The sequence below is a fragment of the Monocercomonoides exilis genome, assembly GCF_001643675.1.
Source record: "Monocercomonoides exilis strain PA203 chromosome Unknown scaffold61-464226, whole genome shotgun sequence".
In the NCBI taxonomy this organism is placed as follows: domain Eukaryota; phylum Preaxostyla; order Oxymonadida; family Polymastigidae; genus Monocercomonoides; species Monocercomonoides exilis.
In genome coordinates this window covers 221,161-242,306 of record NW_027150606.1, presented here as the reverse complement: position 1 = coordinate 242,306, position 21,146 = coordinate 221,161, and the positions used below count along the sequence as shown (strand labels likewise).

Genomic DNA, 21,146 nt, shown 5'->3' with positions numbered 1-21,146 from the left:
GTAGCTATAGAAACTGTTCTATTATCATTCAATTTACTTGGAGGAATATGTATTGTTGCTGTATAAGGATAAACAATAAGCATTATTTTTTAAAGTGGGAACGATCTTTAAAAAAATTGTTTTAGAAAATCTTTCGAATATAATTTAAAAATAAGCGGAAAAAATATGAATGAAGTAATAATGAAAAAGAGCTTTATAATTTAAACTTCAAAAATCCTCAACTTATTGAATTTTCTATCAATTCGTTATTTTCTTCAACTTCTTGAATTGGGAAAAGTGGACCTCGTTCCTTTCTCCTTTGTTTTTCCTCTTCAGTTTCATCTACTCCTAAATCTTCTTCAAAATCTTCTTCTTCTTCTTGACTTTCTTTGTTAGAAGACAAATCAATAACTGATGGTAATTCCTCTGTGGTATTATCATCGAAAAGAGGAAGATACTTTATTGCGTTCTTCGAATTGCTTCGCGAACTTTTAACTAGCAATATGATAAGTGTTATCGCTACAGCCACAAGCGCAATGCCCATAACGCTTCCAAGAACGCTTATCACTATTATCATAGTTTTCCTGTCTTTCAGCAGCTCTTCCGTTGTTGTTATCGTGTGACTTTCGTTATACGTTGGGCGCGTTGGTTCAACAACTTTCATCTCTTCCAATTCAATTAATTCATCAAGCATTTTATTTTCCGACGAAAGATAAACTCTTCCTTTCTTAATGTTGGATTTGCATTGATAAAATAAGTTGCTGAACGCATTTGGATTTCCTCTTTTATTGGATTCGTGAGAGTTCCATTTCCAGATATTTGCATCATGACCTTTACTCCCTCCTTCACAACTCGAAAACAAGCACGATGATATCAATGGATTTTGTCTGTTTGAAGGAGATAACCCAACCACGTTGGCATTGTCCGTATGATCAAAGAAAGACAATGAAGCTTCATTTTCCGAAAACTGCTCACTTAAAAGCAAATACAGCCCACCCCCTCCGCCTGTTGGAGCAGAACAAAATGCAAAGAAAAGCTCTGACAAATAAACTTCATCTGAAGGAAATAGGACGCTCAATGCACCGCCTTTTTCCTTCTCCGAAAAGCAATAAGAAAACACATTTTTTTTCAGGATGCACTTCCCTGCAAAACCTCCTTCATCTACATGCACAGCTCCTCCACTGCCTGCTGCAGTGCAGTGAATGATTGTTGAGAAATCCATTGTGAATGACCGAGAGATACCTGCAAGCTGGCACGCTCCTCCGTTTCCAGCAAGCGTCTTAGTGTGACATGAATGAAATGTGGTGAGATTAATTGTTGTGCTGGGCCCATCCGCAATGTATATAGCTCCTCCACAATCTGTTGCTGCACAGCGATTGAATAAACAGGAAACAATAATGGTGGTGTAAGTTGATTCATCTTTTGAACCGTTCTCATCCACTTTAACACTCGGGCGAAAAAATAAAGCTCCTCCGCATCCGTCCATTCCATGACCTGATGCGCAGCAGTCATGGAAAGTAGTGTCCTCAAACTTAAACAATTTTGATGAGATGAATTGATGGGGAATAATTGGTTGTGCCGATTTTTTGTGAATGTATTCCTGTAAGATTCTATGAGATTTTATGTTTCCAAATGTGGAATTAAATACATTTAAAGAATCGGATAAATCAATTGCTGGGAACAGTGAATTATATAGCACATAATCGCATGAGTTGAAACATGATGATTGAATAATTGTGCTTTGAGAAAAAGAAGGATCTTGGTCAAAATCTGTTTCCGAACTCACGTTAGCAAAATAGCAGTCACTAAAAAGTATTTGCTTATATAATCCAGAATATGTAAGTTGCTTCCTGCGGGAGCAATATTTGTTCGAAAATGAGGAAGACATCACAACTACATCTGAATCTCTTTTAAAACTATTAATAGTGCATGGAAATGTTGCAGGTTGTATATAATCCTTAATAGTTATATTGCAAAGAATAATATTTGAAGATTCGGTTGCAATAATCCCTTGTTCGTGAAAAGAATTGCAAATTCTTGAAGAATTAAGCATTAATGATGAATCATGTGTTGTAATAAAATTAGCCGAATTATCGATTGAAGATAAAAATACGTTCAAAAACTCTACCGAACTGTTGGCAATAAGAATGCTTGAATTATTGCTCTTTCCTTTTAATGAACCAAAGTTAATTTTTGTTGAATAAATACATGAAGTAATAAATAAAATTGTATAATAAAATGGCATCTTTACTGTTGTCCCAATTAAAAAAGCCAACAATAAAATGTTCTTGAAAGAAAGAATAAAAAACAAAATAAAAACAAAATTTATGGTAAATTATAAAATATTTTGTAATAATAATCTCTCACCATTAGGTTTCATAAAAAAAATATGCCTTAAAATAATGATAACAACAATAATAATAATTTTTCAAAAAAAAAAGTGTTGACCGCTTATAACAATTATAAAAAACAAATTTATAAGTTTTTATAACACATTCACAAAACGTATTTTCTGATTTAAATCTAAGATGGGGCTAACTGAGCTGAACGCAGGATTTGACCATACTCGCCTGTTGAGCATAAAAGGTGGCCACTTTTTGTTTTTGTCATCCAATACAATCTCTTTGTGTGCGTTTTACTAAAAATTTTCCAAGTATTTCCTTCATCAGTTGAAAAAAGAATACAAGAATTCGTGTTATTGTCTGGTTCGTCGCTTGAAGGATTCGAAGAAGCATATGAGCAATCAAGAAGAACATAAAGTCTCTTGTTATCTGGATCTCTGTAAAAGCTTCTCACAATGGTAATTGATTTATCTATGTCTGCCGTTGAAAGTACTTTTGCCCATCTTTTTCCTCCGTCAATTGTTTTGTATATTGAAGCTTTTCCTTGCTCAGTTCCCCCTGTTCCAATCAATACACAATCTTTGTTCACTGCAAAAATTGAAAATACGATAAATGGCTCCGACCCGCTTCCTGTTTGGTCGAAAATTTTCGTCCATGTCATTCCAAGATCAATTGATCGAAAAACTCTTGCATGACGAGAAGTTTTACTAGATTCATCGCCTACTCCAATGTAAAATACTCCATCAACAAAAGATATAGCTCTTAAATTGTCGCATCCTCTTTCGTATGAGTATCTAACGCGATTAAAAGTTTCACCGTTATCTGTGCTTCTGTAAAGCTCGTTTGGATTTTTTGATACAAGAAGCACTCCATTCCCTTGATTCATTGACAATCCTGTTCCAGGCATAACTTTCTCTATCCAAGTTTTACCGTAATCACTAGAATACAAAAGAGAATCTGGGACTATTCCAATCAGCTTTTTATTTGCCAATTCCTGAAATGCATAAAGAGAAAATTGATTCTTCTTTCCAACAAATACAGGAGCCCAATTAATCCCATCATCCAATGAACGAAAAAGAGTTGGTCTGGATGTATTCTGATGAAGATCTGAACCTCCTCCAGAAAGAAGCATTCCCTTTCCATCGCTAAATAAAGTTGCAAACTGCATCGGGGCAAAATAATCAGATTTGTCCTTTCTAGCTTTCAACATAACTTCCCATTCAATGCTTTCATTGTCAGTCAAGCACCAATTCGAAAAAAACAAAATGTTGCAACAAAAAAATAGATAGTTCATTATCCAATTTTTTGAAATAAAAATATGGTTATCATGAATATTTTTTTCGATGTTAATGATTTCAGATTTTTATTCCACAAAAAATTTTCTCATATTTTTCTCAATTTTAGAATTTTCCAATACATTTTTAATTACAAATATTTTCATTATGATGATTAGATTGCAGAAAAAGTTAGAAACAAATCATAATTTTTTCAAAACGCAAAAAAAAAAATTATCGATATCTCAAGAATTCATGTAATACAAATTTTTCTTTAGAAAATTAATACGCATATGATAATTGAAAATCAAAAAACTCACAAGTGAAATGGAAAGTCCAGGATATTACTGCAATTATTCAATTAGAGGATAAAAATCAATAAATGTTTCATAAATAATTCTAATTAAAAATTATTAAAACAAACTTTGAAATTTCTATCATTTTTCATCTTTTTTCCAATATTATTTGAGTCAATTTTCGAACAAATGTAAAAAATCTTTTTTGAATCAAATGCAGATTAATTTTCACTTCCACATATTAGTGAAAATATTGTTTGTCAAATAATTGTAAATGAAAAAAATTTTTTCCACATGTATGATTATTTTTCAAACCATAAAAATTTTCTGTGTTTTGAATATACAAAGGTTTTTCGTGATTAGCCAAATTATTTTCATCCGAATGTGAAATTCATGATCTTATTTCAAAAGCCAATGTTGGATATGAAAAAATATAAGATGCGTCGAAGAACAGATTTATCACTTTTTTGTGTTCATTTTTGAATATTCAAAACAAATATTCAAACCTTATATTTGATCAGCAATAATTTGACTTCAAAAATGGTCACCTTCATATCCAATGAAATGTGCTTATAACGTAATTCACACTTTTCTTTTGAATTTTATTTTTTGAAAAATAAATGTCATTTCTTATAAGATGTGACTAATTAGTAAAAATAAGTTTTCACTTTGTCAATGTGTTTTTTTGAGGCAAACAATAATTTCTTTTGAAAACATTAGCTCAACAAATCAAAAAATGAAAGCAAAAACAAAAATAAAAAATATCAGTTGATGGCTAACATTTATTTGTAGAATATATTTGTTTTTTATTATGACTTTGTTGAAATGATTTCGACTTTGAATAACTTTTGGTGCATTTTGGGGATTATTTTTGAGACTATTTGGGACAAAAAATTAGACTTCATGCATTTTCATTGAAAAAATATGAACTCTCCATTGATATTTCGAGATCAATAAATTTGATACAAATGGGTTTATTTTTTTAAATACTTTTGATGTCACAAAACATTATGTTATTATATCAACGGTGCTTGTTTGCAGTAATGAAAATCAAATTAATTTTGAAATCTGATAAAGTTTTTTTAAGTTATGAGTGAAGTGATTTTTCAATGCCATGTGCAAAAAAATCTTGAAAGTCCGTATTTTCCCCCATTTGTTCATGAATTAAATGAAAAAATCGGATGCCCTTAAAGTAGCATCTTGCCAAAAAAATATTCATCTTCGATTTTGAATTATTAATTCCGAATTCGAATTATTTTTTTTCGAAATTGAAATATTAATTACGAAATTGTATTTTTTTTTTTCGAATTAGAATTATTTTTGGTGAATATGATCTAAAATAAGAACTTTTATTCATTTTTGGATTTAATATTTGTGGCTTTTCAAGAAGAATAATACAAATATTTTATTCAAAAATATTCGATTGATGTGTTTTTGTAAATGCTTCCTATGCGAAGGTCACATTTATATTTTTCAAAAGAGAGTATTTCATCAAAAAAAAAAATCATGCTGTTTTTTATTTCATTTTTTTTTTATCATTCCTCAACCCGAAAATTTTATTTGTTTCAAATGAATTAACAAACAATTAACTCATTTAAATGTTTCTTTGATTTGAATAAGATTGACACATTGAAAGGAAAAATATTCTGCAAATTTGTTACAACTTTTTTATTATCAACACCAATAAAAAAGTTTCAATTGCGAAAAATTAATTCTTCAAAAACAGTGAAATATATTCAACATTCAATTCATCAAAAAACAATAGTAAGTTATTGTTATTTATTATTATTATTATTATTATTATTATTATTATTATTTTTGTTTATTTCAACTTTGTTGATTAAGCAAAATTAAAAAGGAATAAAGTTTTTTTTCAAAATTTCACACTTAATGATCGTTCATAACTTTCTTTTCAAACCCAACAAAAAAAAACATTTAGCCCTTACATTTTATTCAATGTTTTTTTTTAAAGGGAATAGTTTAACAAAAATTAATTAAATATTTTTCTATTTTGATCAAAAATCACATTATAAGTTCGTAAAGAGCAGATTTCTTTTATTTATGCCACAGTCTGTGCAAGTGTGATAAAGATATATCTTTTCTGCTAATTTTTGATTTTCTGTTAAACGTTCATTTTAAAGAAAAAATTTTCTGCACGTTCGGATAGGGTCAAATCTGTTGATCTCCATCCAACCGAACCATGGCTTTTAACCACACTTTACAGTGGATCAATTTTAATATGGAATTACGAAAAAGAGGTAGTGTAATTATGTTTTGTTTTAAAAATAAAGTAATAAATGTTTTCTAGGAGTTATATAAATCAATTGAAATATCAGACGTACCAATTAGATGTGGCAAATGGATACCGCGGAAAAATTGGATCGTTGTTGGATGTGACGATAATTTTGTTCGAGTTTATAATTATAACACAAGTGAGTTGATTCGGAAATTTGAAGCGCATCGTGATTATGTCCGTTGGATTGCTGTTCATCCAACCCAACCATATGTCTTAACTTCTTCAGACGATTATACGGTGAAGGTTAGGATAATTTTTTTTCATTCCATTATAAACAAGTTCAAACATTTCTCCCGTGCTTTCTTTCTTTCTTTCTCTCTCTTTTTTTTATCTTTATTAGTGTTGGGATTGGGAAAAGGATTGGTCATGCATCAATACATATTCAGGACATACACATTTTGTGATGTCTGTTGTGTTTAGTCCAAAAGATCCAAATATCTTTCTGACTTCATCTGTGGATGGGACTGTTAAAGTTTGAATGAATAAAATTTCAATTTCATTTAACAAAATATATAAAAATTAAAGATTTGGAACTTAAATTCATCTGCACCTCAATTTTCACTTCCGGCGCACGAGCAAGGTGCCAATTTTGCAAGTTTTTACCCTGGACTGGACAAATCACATCTTATTACAGGTGGAGACGATGGGTAAGTTATTTATATTTATATTTTCTGAAACTAAAATTTCATCTACTTTCTTTTCTGTTTGCGTTTTTAATCAAAAATTCCAGAAAGGTGAAGGTATGGGATTATCAAACAAAGACATGCGTTGCGACTTTAGAAGGACATCTGGATAACATCAGTTTTTGCATGTATCATCCTCATTTGCCTGTAATCATAACTGGATCTGGTTTGATTTTTATTTAATTTGAGAATATTTATTTTATTTTAATGGAACTTTGATAAATTGAAAATTCTCTGTTTTCAAAATTGAACACACATTCATTCAATATAATTATTTTTGAACTGAATGTTGTTTCATTTCTTTTCTTATAAATATGAATTCTCTCACTTTCTCGCTGAACTAAATGCACTTAGAGGATCGGACTGTTCGCGTGTGGTCGTCTCTGTCGTATCAACTGGAGTCCACACTCGAATACGACATGGGCAGGCTATGGTGCATGGCAGTGTCAACAGAGTCAAACAAGATAGCTGTCGGCGCAGACGAAGGAGTAGCGCTGCTGAAGCTTGGCCACGAGCGACCGATCTTCAGCTCAGACTCGTCTGGCAAAATCATCTGGGCAAAGCACACACAGCTGGAGCACGTGACGCCTGTCATTCCTGTTGCACGCTCAGCCATGCCTTCCTCATCTGCCACGCCTTCTTCAGCAGAATTCGAGTCTGAAGTTGTCTACCCTCCCCCGCCGCGTGTCGGAGAGGTGCTTTCTGTGCAGGCGAAGCCGATGACCAGCTGCGAGTTCTACCCTACTGCCATTCTGCACTCGCCCAACGCTCGTTTTGTGGCTGTGACAGGCGGCGGGTCGTTTGTGGTGTACACTGCGAGGCAGGCAAAGAACGTGGCATATGGCAGCGCAGAGGAGCTGGTGTGGGCGAGCAAAGGAGAAAACAACGTGTTTGCCACGAGAGACAGCAGCGGCAAGCGAGGAGGCAATCGAGTTGTGCTCCACAGCAACTTCACCGATGAGCGGACGCTGGACACGGCAATCACCGCAGAGCGCATCTTTGGTGGAGAGATGCTTGCGGTGTGCTCGGCAGAGGAGGTGTGCTTCTACGACTGGGAGAGCGGGCAGCCGCTGGAGCGCATTGACGCGGAGGCCAAAAAGATAGCCTGGAACAAAGAAGGCACACTTGTGGCGATTGTGTGCTCGGAGTCGATGTTTATTCTCGAAGTGAACCAGAATGCTGTAAAGCATGCTTTGAGTGGAGGAAGGAGCGAGGACGACGAGGAAGAGGAAGGAGAAGACATATTCACAGTTGTGCACGAAGAGGTGGAGAAGGTGAAAAGTGTTATCTGGGAAGGCGATGCTCTGATATTCAACACAGCAGACAACCGCCTCTGCACACTTGTGGGGACACACATGAGTGTTGTAGCGCATCTGGACTCTCTGTCGTACATTCTGCGGTATGCCCGCAGCGAAAACGCTGTCTATTTAATCACAAAGTCGCTGGCCATCTGGCGCTTCCCGCTTTTTGCGCCTGTGTTGGATCTGCAGTGCGCAGTGGCGAGCGACATGAGCGACGACGAAATCAGAGAAAGATACTTCCAGCGGCTGAACACGGCTGAGCTGAGAAACGCCGCAGCGCGCTTTTTGGAGACAGCCGACAGGAAAGCACTTGCCCTCTCAATTGCGGAGGATTTGGATCTGAGGCTGGATCTGGCGCTGGGGGCGGGGATGCTGGAGAAGGCAGTGCTGATGATGGAGACAGCACAAAGAGCAATGGAAGAGCAGCAGAGCACAACGACAGAGAAAGCGCAGACAAGCTCGAAATCATCTGCAGCGCAAGATGCTTCAGGACAGGCAAAACAGTCATCAGCCTCGTCAGCATCTTCATTTGCTCTTTTGAACGAATCTGCGCAAAGACAGCGCTGGAAGCGTGTTGGAGATGCAGCACTTCGCGAAGGGAAGTTTGCAGTGGCTGAGAGGTGCTATGCAGAAGCGCAGGATCTGTCCTCGCTGTTTCTGCTGTCTTCGTGCAATGGCGATGCATCGCTTGTGAAGATGGTGGGGAAAGCAGCGCTTGCAAAAGGCGAAGACAACACCGCCTTCTTCACCTTGTTCCTCCAGCGGAAGGTGGATGCGTGTGTGGACCTGCTGCTTGGCGCAGGGAGATATGCCGAGGCAGCCTTTTTTGCGAGAGCGTATGCTCCCTCCCGTGTGAAGGAGGCGGTGGACGAGTGGCAGCGCTCTTTGAAGGAGTCTTCGCCACACTTTCCATTCACCCCAGCTGCACCTTCTGCTTCTCCCTCAGATGACACTGCTGCATCACCTTCTTCTTCTTCTTCTTCTTCTCAAACATCTTCTTCTTCTTCAAGTGGAAAAGGATTCACTCAATTTGACGAAGCAGTAGATTTACTGAATTGGCTTAAAAAGAACGAGTACAATCAAAAGAAACCAGCATGCGATTATTCAAGCGAGAAACTTAAGTCAAATTCTGATTTTCAAAAGTTAATTGAAGAAAAACAGTCATCTGCATAACTGGTTTGTTTTAAGTTGATGTCATAAGCTTTAGTAGTGTTTTTTAAATTCACATCGCACCATTTAAAGAAGGAGTTTCTCTTTTAGTAACATATTTTTATTTTTAAAGGAATTTTATGGATAAAAATAAAAGGAAAAAATAAATAGAAATATTTATTTCAAACAGAATCAAATTAACAAAATTGTGAACACAAAAAATAATTCAAGTTTTATTTTATTTTATTTTATTTTTTGATGAAATGAATAATTGTTTCAGTTGGAAAAAACAACACTTATTTGGACACAAACTGAAAATTTTTTGATGGTAAATCAGCATATTTCTTCGATATCAGAATAAAAAATGCAATTGCACATTGTTGAACCAAAAATTGCTAAATGAAATGGCTGAAAAAACGAATGACTAAGAAATTCTTTCCAATTATCACATTGAAAATGGAAGCGCAAAAAAGGAACAATCGCAATATACATGTGAAAAATTATGGTATTCATCTTGACTGATTTAACCATTCAACTATTTTCATAACTTTATTTGCAAGTGTAAACATGAAAAAAAACACGAAAAATTTTTTTCTTCTTTTCAAAACAGCTAAGATTTATTTTATCTTTTTTATCTTTTACTTAACACGCTATATTTTAATATTATCATATATAATTGAAATATGATTTTAGAAATTAAATGTTAGGACGATTTTTTGGAGAATTGGAAAATATAAAAATGAAAATCTATTAAAATTCCAAAGTTTAGTATAAAAACATCTGTTATGATTTCAAAAAAATACAGAATAGATTTTTTCATTGTTTTCTTGACAAAAATTCTTTGCAAAGTTTTAAAAAAAATTAGTGAATTTGATGAGACCCATAAACAAGATAATTTTTTATGTTTTTGTTAAAAGAAGCGATAAGTAAAGGCAAAGAAATAAAACTTGCTGCAGGAGTTTGCGTTGCAATTATTATTAAGTTTTTTGAGGCAACCTTTTCGATGAAATAATTTTGAATATGGTTATTTTGACCACTTATCTGCTTTTTTCAAATAATTTGCTTTTATAAATTGACTCAAATGAAAATTTAAAAAGTTAGAATTTCCAAGTACTTGAAGAAAAAAGTCCATGTTTGTTATTTGTTGATTTTTAATAAATTTCATTCGATTATTGCTTTTTTGACGAATATCTTATCAAAGTGATTGATAGATTGGAAGAGTTATCTAATAAGTTGACGTTTGCGACTATTTTGCTTCCATCTCTTTCTTTCTTTATTTTTTATCCAATAGTCCAAAGTTTTCAAAATCTCAGCAATTGCTTGACGTTTACAAAGAAATTCATGAAATAATCATGAAATACCGAGGGACAATAGATGTAATTCCAGCAAGAATATTGCATACATTGCTGAATGCTGGTTACATTGTTTTATACTCTGCGAATAGCGAAAAAGAGGTGGGAATATATGGCTCAATTTTGGAGATAATTTTGAATCCTGAATCGTTTTCAGAAAATTTCCGATCTTTAAATTATAAAAATATCGCTGTAAACAGTAGAGAGCAATACATATTTGAATGTAATCAAGACTTAAGAAGAACCATCGCAGTTTCACAATTTCAGACTTCGCCTTTGTTACATGAAGTAATCAAGGATGGAAAGTTGATTCCTGCGATTGTCATCAGAATTAACGCAGCAGAAAACGATGAAACTTTAACTATTTTGGGAAAATTATTATTTCATTTGGTTTCAATTGCTGGGAAAACCGAACTTTTGGATATTGTTAATCAGGGCTTATTTGAAGGAATTCAAACAATTCTGGTGCAATGTAATTTACTTGAGGGGATCCACATTGCTTTAAATACCATTTTGCATTTTATGACCAAGTTGGATCATGTGACATTTCAGCCTTACGAAGTAATTTCCAAAAAATTGAAAGAATATTGCCTGAAATTTGCTCTTCTTGAAATAGTGATGGGAATGCGGAAGAGAATTCAATCATTCGAGAAATATGTTAAAGATCCACAGATATTTGATAAGTTGAGTCTGGAACTCGGAGAAGAAGCGGTTATGAAAGAATATTTCATGATTAGCGATGTCCGTGTTGAAGACAAAGAAAAGCAAATAGAGAAGCCAGAAGCTAAGAAGACTAATGAACCACAAACAAAGAACAACAAAAGAAAACAAACAGGAGCAAAACGTAGTCAGAAAATGCAGAAGACAAAGACTTCCAATGATGAAGATGTAATTATCATTGACGATGAACAAAATGCATCAATTCATTCTGCATCTTCTCCAACTGAAGAGCATTCTTCTGATCCTTCGACAAAAGAGGATGAACAATATCTTCCTTTGCCACTGCGTCTTGAAGCTGCTCATGTATTCTTCTTGTTTGAAGGTGCTTCTTATATGGATCCGCTTCAATGGAAGATTCTTTCAGTTCTCTCGGAAGGGCTGAAGTTGCCTGATGGAGTGGAAGACAAGTATTTTTTTCAGAAAATGGAAGAGCTTAAAGTAAAGAAAAATACAAAGGAAGAAGAAATGGATAGTGAATCTTCAGATGAAGAAGAGAAAGAGGAAGAGAAAAGAAAAAGAATAGCGAAATATTCATCCATACTAAAGGGCAAAACAGAATTGGGTGAACAAGAGAATGCTAGCGATGATGATGATGATTATGACAATTCCGATGCTAAAGTTTTCGCAGATATTGACAGTTATTTTAATTGCGAGAAGAGCATACCGTTGACGCCATACGACACAACAGATTTTATGAAGCAGATTCAAAAAACACTTTTGACAATAGCACATTGCTTGAAAAAAGCTTGTATGATATTTTTAGTTGATATTTACTTTTTTTTTTAAAAATTTTTCGTGTCATCTTTCTAATAGATGAAGTAAAGAGTGAAGGCAACATTCGACCAGCACAAGATCAGTTGATTATAACATTGAAAGATCGGCTGAGCAGAATTATGAAGTTTGCTGTTCTGTTCAAAGATTGAAGTCATATTTTAACTATGAATTCAATTATGTTTACTGAAAATTCATTTTGTTTTTTATTGCCAATACTCAATTGTAGTTTTCCGTTGAACCGCTTTTATACCTTGGCAGGGTGCTGCATTGAATTATTGTTCATGGTTATGCCTGATTCAGCTCTACTACGCTGCTTGCCTTCTGTCGAAAAGCAGATCGTAGCGGATCTCCCTTTGATCGAAAAGGAAATGGCAGAAGCCAATCTGCAGAAACAACCACAATTGACCTTTTCAAGAGGAATGCGATGCTATCTGTTTGAAGGAGATGCGGAGTCAAATAAATTATGTAAGGCATTTCCAAACGATCTTTGTCTGACTTCTTTTGAACCTGATATTGACGAATGTTTGACAGGAAGTGATTACGATGTGGCACAAAAATATTATATGGAAGCATTGTCATTTGGATTTACAGTTTCTTTGCATCAAGCTTCGAAAGTTTTATTTAACAATAGATCAACCTTTTTATTAAAGCGACTTGATGATACCGATCAAAGTATACAGCCGTATCATTATTCCTTGACTGCCTATCGTTTTAACCACAACATGAATTGCATTATATCAGCAATTGTTTCAAGCAAGAAAAATGCAGATTTAATTGTTCTTCGGCCTTTCTTTGGATTTCTCGTGAACAAGATATCACGCCGCTTCCGATTATGCGCTCCGATGCATGCTGAGTATCCTCCAAGCAGTCTATTCTATCCGTCTTCTTTGGAATCTGTGCCAATCATGATATCGTTTGTCGTGGCCACAGTTCTGGTGAGCGTTCTCAAAGAGCTCCCGTTTGCGTTCGAGATGGGTTATATTCTGAGCTTGGCAGATTGGATGGCTGATCAGACAATCTGCTCCCAAAATTTTCTTACTGAAGGAATTCTTAAGATAAGAGAAGCTTGCCTCGTTTACGCACTTCCGTCACGTATTCTTCGCCTCATGTTGATAGAGCCAATAAACAAAGAGATTCAGAAAATTAAAAAGAAACCTGATCTGATTTTGAGACGACCTATTCATTATCTTTTTGACAGATGGGGCACACGTTCTAATTTGGAGAAAGAGGAATGCATTCCTCAAACCTTTTCAAAACCAAGGACCCTACTCGAATTGGAGAAATATGACGGAGTGCATTTTCCTGAGGATGAAGAAGAAGTTGAAAAAGAAGATGACTCTGGAACGGTTCTTTATTGTAAACTGGAAGACGCTTTGGAAGAATCAGGGATACACGATCTTATTGAAGCAGTGCCTCAAGAGAAGGAAATTGATCCTTTTTGGCAGGGAAAAAGGACGATGCCAATAAGACTTGGAGCGAATCAGAAATATTATTTCAATCACAATGAGCATAATATGAGGAATACACGTCCAAACCTAAGAATTTCAGCTGAGCATTATCATATACATTATCCATTCTTCTTTTTTTAAAAAAGCTATTTTTTCCATAATAGAAAGCCCAACATGCTGATAATAGTATTGAAATATTTAATCTTTTTTTCCTTGAGTATCATTCTTCATTCATGTATCTGCAAAGTGATTCAAAAGGAGAGTAGAGCTCCACAAATTATGGATAACAATAGACAATCAATTCAAATTCAAAGATACAAAAGTGAGCATACAAGAGAGTTTGGTTTTTTTGAACAATTCTAGATACTTAATCATGTTCAGAATTGTTTTTCTATGTTGGCTATTTGTCACCTGTTCTATCATCTTTTCTTTTTCTGTTTTTCGTCAAAAAAATGTTTGAAAACCTACAAGCATCCATGCAGAAATGACATATCAATTCGATTCAAAAAAGAATGAGTTTCTCGAGTTTATACCCATTTTAGCAATTCCAAAACAAGCAAAGCAGTCGATAACAAGAAATTTCTAAAGTTCGTTCAAAAAAAGTCCTAAACATTACATCTCATTCTTTTTCCTTTCATAACTTCTCCAACGAACATTTGTTTAGCACTAACTGAAACTTAAACGAAAATGAGCTATTCGACATGTTGAACAGAAAAATTGTTTGAAGAGTTGTGCGCATTTTCAGGAATTAAATCTTTTCTATGTTTCTCATATCGCTAGGCTTGCAATTGATAATAACAAGTTGTCAGGGAAGATGTGGAAGAACAACAAATTGGCTTTGAGATTACTCTGCTTTTCTCTCTGTTAAACACTGTTTATGGCTTTTGTTCAGAGTTTCAGTTGAGATTCACTTCATTTGTTTTGGCAAATGAAAGAGTTGATTTTAATATTTGATTCAAGACAGTGAATTATCTTTCATTTGGCTCTTTGGAAGAAAAGATGGAGAATTTCTTTGATATTGTTTGCATCAAACTCAAACTGAATTTTTTCCCAAAAAAGAAGTGTATTTTTTTGTTCCTCTTTTTTTTATTCGAAACACGTAAAACAATGAAAGAAAATGAGAACAAAAACAGAATAGTTCACCTGCTGCACATTGCAAAAAAGGAACTCTTTCCGATGCGTATTCGATCAATCCAATCACTCCACCTCGCTTTCAATCGAAAATGATTGTGGCGACAACCACTCAGCTCTTTCAGCAGATGACACAATTGTCTGTGCCGCACCACAAACAAGTTCTTCATCCTCTCTCTCAGCTGAGCCATTTGCCAAATCAAAAGAAAGAGAAAGCGGAGAATGTTCAAAGATGCTGAAAGAGCAATCGTTGAGTGTTTGATTCGGCAAAGTTGTTGCTTCAGCTTCTGACACACTTTCTGGAGAATAAGACTGTTCAATCGCGCTTTCCTGTGCATCAAGCGTAGACAATATTTGCTCTGCTGGCTGGGCGGTGGGTCTCTCCTTTTGTTGTGCGCTTGAAGAATGCGGTAAATGCAACTCGTTCCCATCTTCTGAATTAAACCGTGAAGGGCAAATCAGTTGATTTGTTCCTTCTTCGCCTTCATCATTTGCCAATTCTTCATTCTGTGAATGTGTGCTGTCTGTTTGATGCAAGTCAGTTGCTTTTGTGTCTGCACCATCTGCTTTCTCTTCATTCAGTTCTTCTTCACAAGACAATGCTTGCTCCTTCAAAGTCTGCTGTTCTTCTTCTGCAGAAAGTGTTTTGTTGTTTGTCTCAAAGCATTCATCTGGTGGCTCCCCCATCGTCTGCTCTGATGTTTCTCTTTCTTCTTTTCTTTGCTCGTTTCCTTCTCCCATCGAATCAGACGTGCAGCTGCCATCATCTCCTCCAGCAAAACCCTCCAGCGAAAGTGTTGATGGAGAAAAAGAAGATACAAAAGAAGAAGATGCGGCTGCATCTTCACTGATTCTCGAATCGCTTTCATTCAGACCAGTTTCTGTTTCGCTTGGAAATGCGTTCTGCTTCCCATCTGATTGCATTTGTGTGTCTGTATTTCTCTCTCTTTCATTCCACGTTGTTCTGTCTGTCGAAGACACTCCAGCTGAATCGTTTGCTGTTTGTGTTATTTTGAGCAGCGATCCTATCTTCTTCATCTGGTTGCTCTTCATTCCTGCTGGACGATAAGGCGGAGGGGGTAAAGTTGGCTGTGAAGCACAACGAGAGGGAGAGGATGGTGAAGATGGTGAAGATATCTTTGGAGAAGGCGAGGGAGATGAAGGTGCCAGAGTGGCTGTTCGGACTGACTGCAGCAGACACGACGACGAATGAGGCAGCTCAGTCAGCGAGCGAGTGTGCATCGCTGGCTGAGAGATTGGAGTGGAAGATGGGCGACGTGGAGGAGGAGGTGGAGGAGGAGGAGGAGGAGGAGGCGGTGGAGGTGGCGCAGAATGAAGTGGGCGCAGACGAGCTTGTGAATGTGAAGGAGATGGGGAAGGAGAGGGAGAAGGCGAAGGAGAAGGAGAGGGAGGATGATGGTGAGCTGACTGAAATGCAGTTGAGTGAGATGAGCGATATGAAGATGACTGTGAATGAGCTGCTGGAGTGTCAATGCTGTTTGGAGTGGAAGAACTCGGCGAAGTCAGAATCTCCTTCAGCGACGCCAGCGACGATGCAAATGACGACTTGAAGGCAGCAAACGAGAGCGATGCCGACTTTGCATGGTGCTGGCTGGACTGCGACAGATCGCTCTTCCCAAAACTTGAAGCAGAGGAGCTTGCCGAATGGAATGGCGGGGCATTGCCACCACCCGACAGCACACTCAAGTCAGAGCTGCTTGCACATGCTGCCAAATGTGCTCTGCTGCTGCTGTGCGTGTTGCCAGCAGCTGTGTGCGAGTGCTGCAGAGGAGGAGGTGTGGGTGGTGGTGCCACGCGATGTGGATGGGGATGGAGGAGAACAGCAGTCGCATCATCTGCACTTGCATCTGCACCTGCTGCTTTGTCTGTCTTCGGTGTGCTCTCTTCGCTCTTCCCAGACACGCTGCCTGCTGCTCTGCGAGCGGATGGCTGTGGAAGATGCAGCGGATGGTGGTCGATGCGCCCAGTAGCAAACATCGCAAAGAGATGCGACACAAACGGTGGCTGCATCTGAGCAGGCAGCACACGAGGTGGCGGAGGAGGACGAGCAGAAGAACGCGGCGGAGGAGACGGAAGAGAAGGTGGAAGAGGAGATGACGAAGGAGATGGACGATGTGGTGGACGATGTGATGAGGATGATTGATCTTGTTTCAGCTGTTTTGTTTGTGAGTGAATGGATGAAGATGAATTGATCGTTGGCAAAGAAGAAAAAGAAGAAGCAAAAATGCTGTTTTTGTTGGCCAATGAAGCAGACTTTGCAGTGTCTGAATCCAATGCGCCCAAGTCAAGCCATTCAGAATGAGACGGTTCATCTGCCTTTTGCTGCTGAAAATGAAGCGGCGAAGACGACGGCATTCCTTTCGGCAAAAGCGATGGCGAAGAAGAGGAAGACTGGAGGAGGTGCGGCGGAGTGCCAGCTGATCTGGCGGGAGGGCACAGCGAAGACGGAGGTGAAGCACGAGAAGACGAAGTTTGTGCGAGCGGAAGGGCGAAGGAAAGCGAGAGCGAATGAGGATCTGTTGAATTGCAGCACGAAAACACGATTTGTGACTGACTCTGCGTCTGCTCTTTCCTCCGCTTTGGATGTGCCTTTTTGGTGCTGCTGTGGTGGCAGATGGCGTTGAGGAAGACAATCTCCTCGTCCACAAAGTCTGCCAGTTCGTATTCGCTGAGCACAACATCCTCAGCACACCCACACCACACAGCAGCACCCGCCCTGCCTTCCTCAGGCAGCATCGCTGTGCCACCCTGCCTCTGCTTCTCAGCAGCGCTCAGCTCAGCCACATCCACCGAATGGCTTCTTCTCTTCTTTTTGTTGTCTTTCTTTGCTTCTTCAGTTGGTTCGTCTGCAGATGCCATTCGGTCCAATTGCCTGTCACGTCTGCTTTCTGCTGCATTTGCACTGATCAGCTCAGCTGGTTCATTCTCTTGTTGCTCATCTGCATCGTCTTTCAGAACACCCAACGCATCCAATGCAGAGCAATCTTTTGTGATTGGAGTATGTCTGGCAGAGCTTATCTTTCCAAGTTTCTCTTTCTCTTTCTGTTTCTCTTCTTTCTCTTCTTTCTCTTCTTCTTCAGCTGCTTTTTTTCGGAGGCGAACGACTGTGTCGACTGCATCCCGAAACAGACTCGTCGACACAAATGCCTCTAAAAAGCATCGCAGCGCAGAAGGCGACGAGCACAGCGGAGACACACGCAACTCGTCAGACATCGACAATGCTGAGGGAGCTGCTGAGGGAGAAGGCGAAAGGAATAGAGATGATGAAGGAGATGAAGCAGGAGATGGCGAAGGGGATGGCAGCTGAATGCTGCAGTTCTTCAGAAGTGCTGCAACATATCTCTCTTCATTCACAGCCACTCGCCACTTCTCTTTCGCACCTGCACTTTTCCCCTTCACTCCTCCTTTTCCCTCTCCCTTTCTCCTCCTCCTCTCTCGAAGCTCCTTCAGCTTTGCTCTGCTCCGTCTCGCTGCTCCAAATGTCGGCATCAGCACGCGCTTGCACGGCAGCTCGTCCAACACACTCGCACTGCACGCACTCCATCTCCTGCCCAACCGACTGTGCTGTCTGCAAATGCCTCTCCAGCCACTGAAGAACTGTGTGCTGTGCCTGCACCCAAACTCATCCAGAACTGAATGCATCTCCCTCTCCCATTCACCATTTAGCTGCTCTTCTTCTCCAAAGTCTGTTGGGCAACTTCTGTCACTCCCCACGTTGTGACAATGAGAATTGCATTTTTTGAATTCTGTCAGCACACATTCAGAAATGCCTCTGCATCGAACGCTTCTATTCTTCATCTCATTTTCTGCTCCATTTGCAATGCCTTCGCTTTGCCTTGTGTTTTGTCCTGGTGTTTCTGCCTGTTTTCCCTTCGCAGCGCCAACAGAAGGCATCAGAAGAAAAGCGTGGAACGAGAAGAAGTGATAGAAGATGCACCGCTGCAGCCACTTCACTCGTTCAGCCTGCCTCAAAAATGAACAAATAGAGCGATTTGGCTTCGTTTCCATCCTTCTGCTCAAATCGGCTGTTGTGTCCGTTTTCTTCTGCTCGGTTGTTCGCTCTTCTGTCTGTTTCATAAAACGAACTGAAATCTTGTTGTTTTTTGCTTCGTTTGGCTCTTCTGAATTTCTCTCATTGTCCTTCGCGGCCTCATCCTTTTCGTCTCTTCTGTTTTCTTCCTGCATCAAAGCAGACTTTTCACTCTGACTTCTGCCTTCAGCAGTTTCGCGTGAATTCTTTTCTCTTTTTGAGCTGGACCTTTCACCAGGCACATTCTCAGCTTTTGGAGGTTGTGCAAAAGACGAAGAAGACAAAGCAGAAGGAGATCTCTTGGGTGATTGTTGCCAAGCATCAGAAAATTTCACTGCTGAACTGTCATTTGGCTGGCAGGCCATTTCACGGGAAGACAGAAGAGAAGCATCAACAGAAGCAGAATTAGTTGAAGATAACTCCACACATTGCATCGATGATGGTAACTTCTCGGCATTTGAGATGTGCATCTCAGACACATCACTTCTCAACAACGTGGATGCAGATGCAGACAAAAGAGCAGGTTCAGGTGAAGGAGAATCCACTGCCCCAGTTCGTGTGCCTGGAGATGGTGAATGAGGTAGATGTGCATTGGATGAGGAAAAAGGCAGTGGAGAAGGAGAATGTGCAGGCAGCTGAGAGTGCATCTTTCGCGAGGTGTTGAGCGAGCGAGAGTTGATCAGCTGCAGCTCCCCGGCTATTCCACGAAGCGCTTCGCAAAGTCTGTCCAGCGCTGGAAACGAGACAGTGACAAGTGGCGGCGCAGAGAGTGTGAAGCGGGTTGAGGCAAGCAGCGTGCGGATGACAGAAGACGACAGCAGAGCGCGATCGTCCAGCTGCGGCGACGAGTTCTGCCCAGACAGGCTTGTCTGTCTCATCAGCCTCTGCTTTCCCAGCTGCCTCGCTGACTCTGCTGCACCAGCCATTCCTTGCTTGGAGTGTGCAGCTGACGGCCACAGCACCGTCCGTCCTTCGAGCCACAGAATTGCCACGCTGTCGCCCACAAGCACCTCTCTGCCGCTCAGGCTGCTGTCCAGCATCCCAATCACATACGGCACAGGTGCCCCGACCATCCCGTGCAGCCCATCGGGCAGAACAGGGATGAACACCCCTTTCCATCGCAGCGGACACAGAAGACTCCGCAGCGCTGTTGCTGCTGCACTCGCTGCACAAAGCGGTGTCTTTGCCGCAGAAGACGATACAACAAGAACAGACCCTTCTGCCAGCATCCACAAATGCAGCTGCACCACACAGCTCGCCGGAACTTGCGTCACAATCCACTCCACGTCCACTTCGTTCACCTCCAGAAATGGCATGCTCGGAATCTCCCTCCAGCTCCTTTCAAGCCTCGATGTGCCTCTGCAGTTCGACAATGCTTTCGACGACTGGACAGGAAGCTTCAATCCAACAACCTGCTCTCCTCCAGCCCAAGCGCAGCTGGCTGCCACATCCTCCAGCACCGCTCCGTACAGCACAGACAGTTCTGCAGACGTAGGTAACGCTGCACGGCAAAAGAGATCAGACCCCAGATAAAGCGACTGAAGACGCGACAGCAGCTGGAACATCGGCTCTTCCCACATATACTCCGTCACAAGGCACAGGCACTCTGGCGGGCGCTGCTCCGACAGAGAAAAGCGAAGACAAAATCCATACTGCTTCTCATCTTCCTCGTTCGTCAAGCAGAATACAAACCGGTCACTGCTCAAAGACACAAGCAAAAAATATTGGAGAAATTGAAAAAATGAAAGAAAAAAAAGAAAGAAAGAGAATTCGCAGGATAAATCTTTAAAGTTCATGCAACACAAAATGGCAATGCACACTTTGGTTGGAATTTGCGCGTCAAGCAAGACCTTCGCTCGGGGAAGCAAAACTCGCAAATTGATGCTAAATTGGTCCGCTTGTTGGCTTCAAACCCATACAGCACAGATGGCTTCCAATCCCACCAACACATTTCATGTAGTTCTCTGTGCTCATCTACAATTGACTCTTTCCCACCTGGTGCGGGTCCTGCTTGCAAAAGTGATTCTTTCATCGGCTGGCAGTCTGCAAACGACACATGCACAAAGGCATCAAATAAGCGCGATACCATTCCATCTCTGCATGAGGATGCAGCATTCATAAAACAATGGCGCAGCTAAATAGCAAAGATATCTGATTTTCTTTTGTTTTGCTGTCCCATAAATATATATTCTTGTAGAAAAAATGTTGAATTAGCAGTTCATTTTTATTTTTTGAGCATCACATTCAAAGAAGAATATTGTGGCATATGGGTATGATGTACGAGTTTTCAAAACATCTTGAAACTTATTTATTTATTTTAAATATGATTATTAATCATCATTTCTCATGC

General features: G+C 39.0%; 5 protein-coding genes across 5 annotated transcripts; 2 read left to right on the top strand and 3 right to left on the bottom strand.

The window, feature by feature from the left end:
- Nucleotides 1-99: 99 nt before the first annotated feature.
- MONOS_113 (uncharacterized protein) lies at nucleotides 100-2,307 on the bottom strand. The gene has a single exon (XM_067863818.1). The coding sequence runs from the start codon at nucleotides 2,222-2,224 to the stop codon at nucleotides 218-220; it is 2,007 nt and encodes a 668-aa protein (XP_067719559.1). The 5' UTR covers nucleotides 2,225-2,307; the 3' UTR covers nucleotides 100-217.
- Nucleotides 2,209-3,638, bottom strand: MONOS_114 (uncharacterized protein). Its single transcript, XM_067863926.1, has one exon. The coding sequence runs from the start codon at nucleotides 3,613-3,615 to the stop codon at nucleotides 2,503-2,505; it is 1,113 nt and encodes a 370-aa protein (XP_067719558.1). The 5' UTR covers nucleotides 3,616-3,638; the 3' UTR covers nucleotides 2,209-2,502.
- Nucleotides 3,639-5,952: 2,314 nt separating this feature from the next.
- Nucleotides 5,953-9,546, top strand: MONOS_115 (Coatomer subunit beta' (CopB'); the record flags this gene model as incomplete). The annotated part of the gene is made up of 7 exons (XM_067864034.1): nucleotides 5,953-5,970; nucleotides 6,033-6,149; nucleotides 6,200-6,430; nucleotides 6,528-6,659; nucleotides 6,713-6,834; nucleotides 6,918-7,036; nucleotides 7,225-9,546. 7 exons carry the CDS (start codon nucleotides 5,953-5,955, stop codon nucleotides 9,342-9,344), a joined length of 2,859 nt encoding a protein of 952 aa, XP_067719557.1. The 3' UTR covers nucleotides 9,345-9,546.
- A 1,126-nt stretch (nucleotides 9,547-10,672) lies between these two features.
- On the top strand, nucleotides 10,673-13,809 carry MONOS_116 (uncharacterized protein; the record flags this gene model as incomplete). The annotated part of the gene is made up of 3 exons (XM_067864144.1): nucleotides 10,673-12,140; nucleotides 12,206-12,290; nucleotides 12,393-13,809. The coding sequence occupies 3 exons, from the start codon at nucleotides 10,673-10,675 to the stop codon at nucleotides 13,753-13,755; spliced, it is 2,916 nt and encodes a 971-aa protein (XP_067719556.1). The 3' UTR covers nucleotides 13,756-13,809.
- An 871-nt stretch (nucleotides 13,810-14,680) lies between these two features.
- On the bottom strand, nucleotides 14,681-20,915 carry MONOS_117 (putative DENN (AEX-3) domain; the record flags this gene model as incomplete). Its single annotated transcript, XM_067864259.1, has 2 exons — nucleotides 14,681-20,494; nucleotides 20,617-20,915. The coding sequence occupies 2 exons, from the start codon at nucleotides 20,913-20,915 to the stop codon at nucleotides 14,812-14,814; spliced, it is 5,982 nt and encodes a 1,993-aa protein (XP_067719555.1). The 3' UTR covers nucleotides 14,681-14,811.
- Between the last annotated feature and the right edge of the window lie 231 nt (nucleotides 20,916-21,146).

What these genes read in the sequence shown, in the direction of transcription:
- MONOS_113 (XM_067863818.1), bottom strand. Translation starts at nt 2,224, where the DNA reads ATGCCATTTTATTATACAATTTTATTTATTACTTCATGTATTTATTCA.
- MONOS_114 (XM_067863926.1), bottom strand. Translation starts at nt 3,615, where the DNA reads ATGAACTATCTATTTTTTTGTTGCAACATTTTGTTTTTTTCGAATTGG.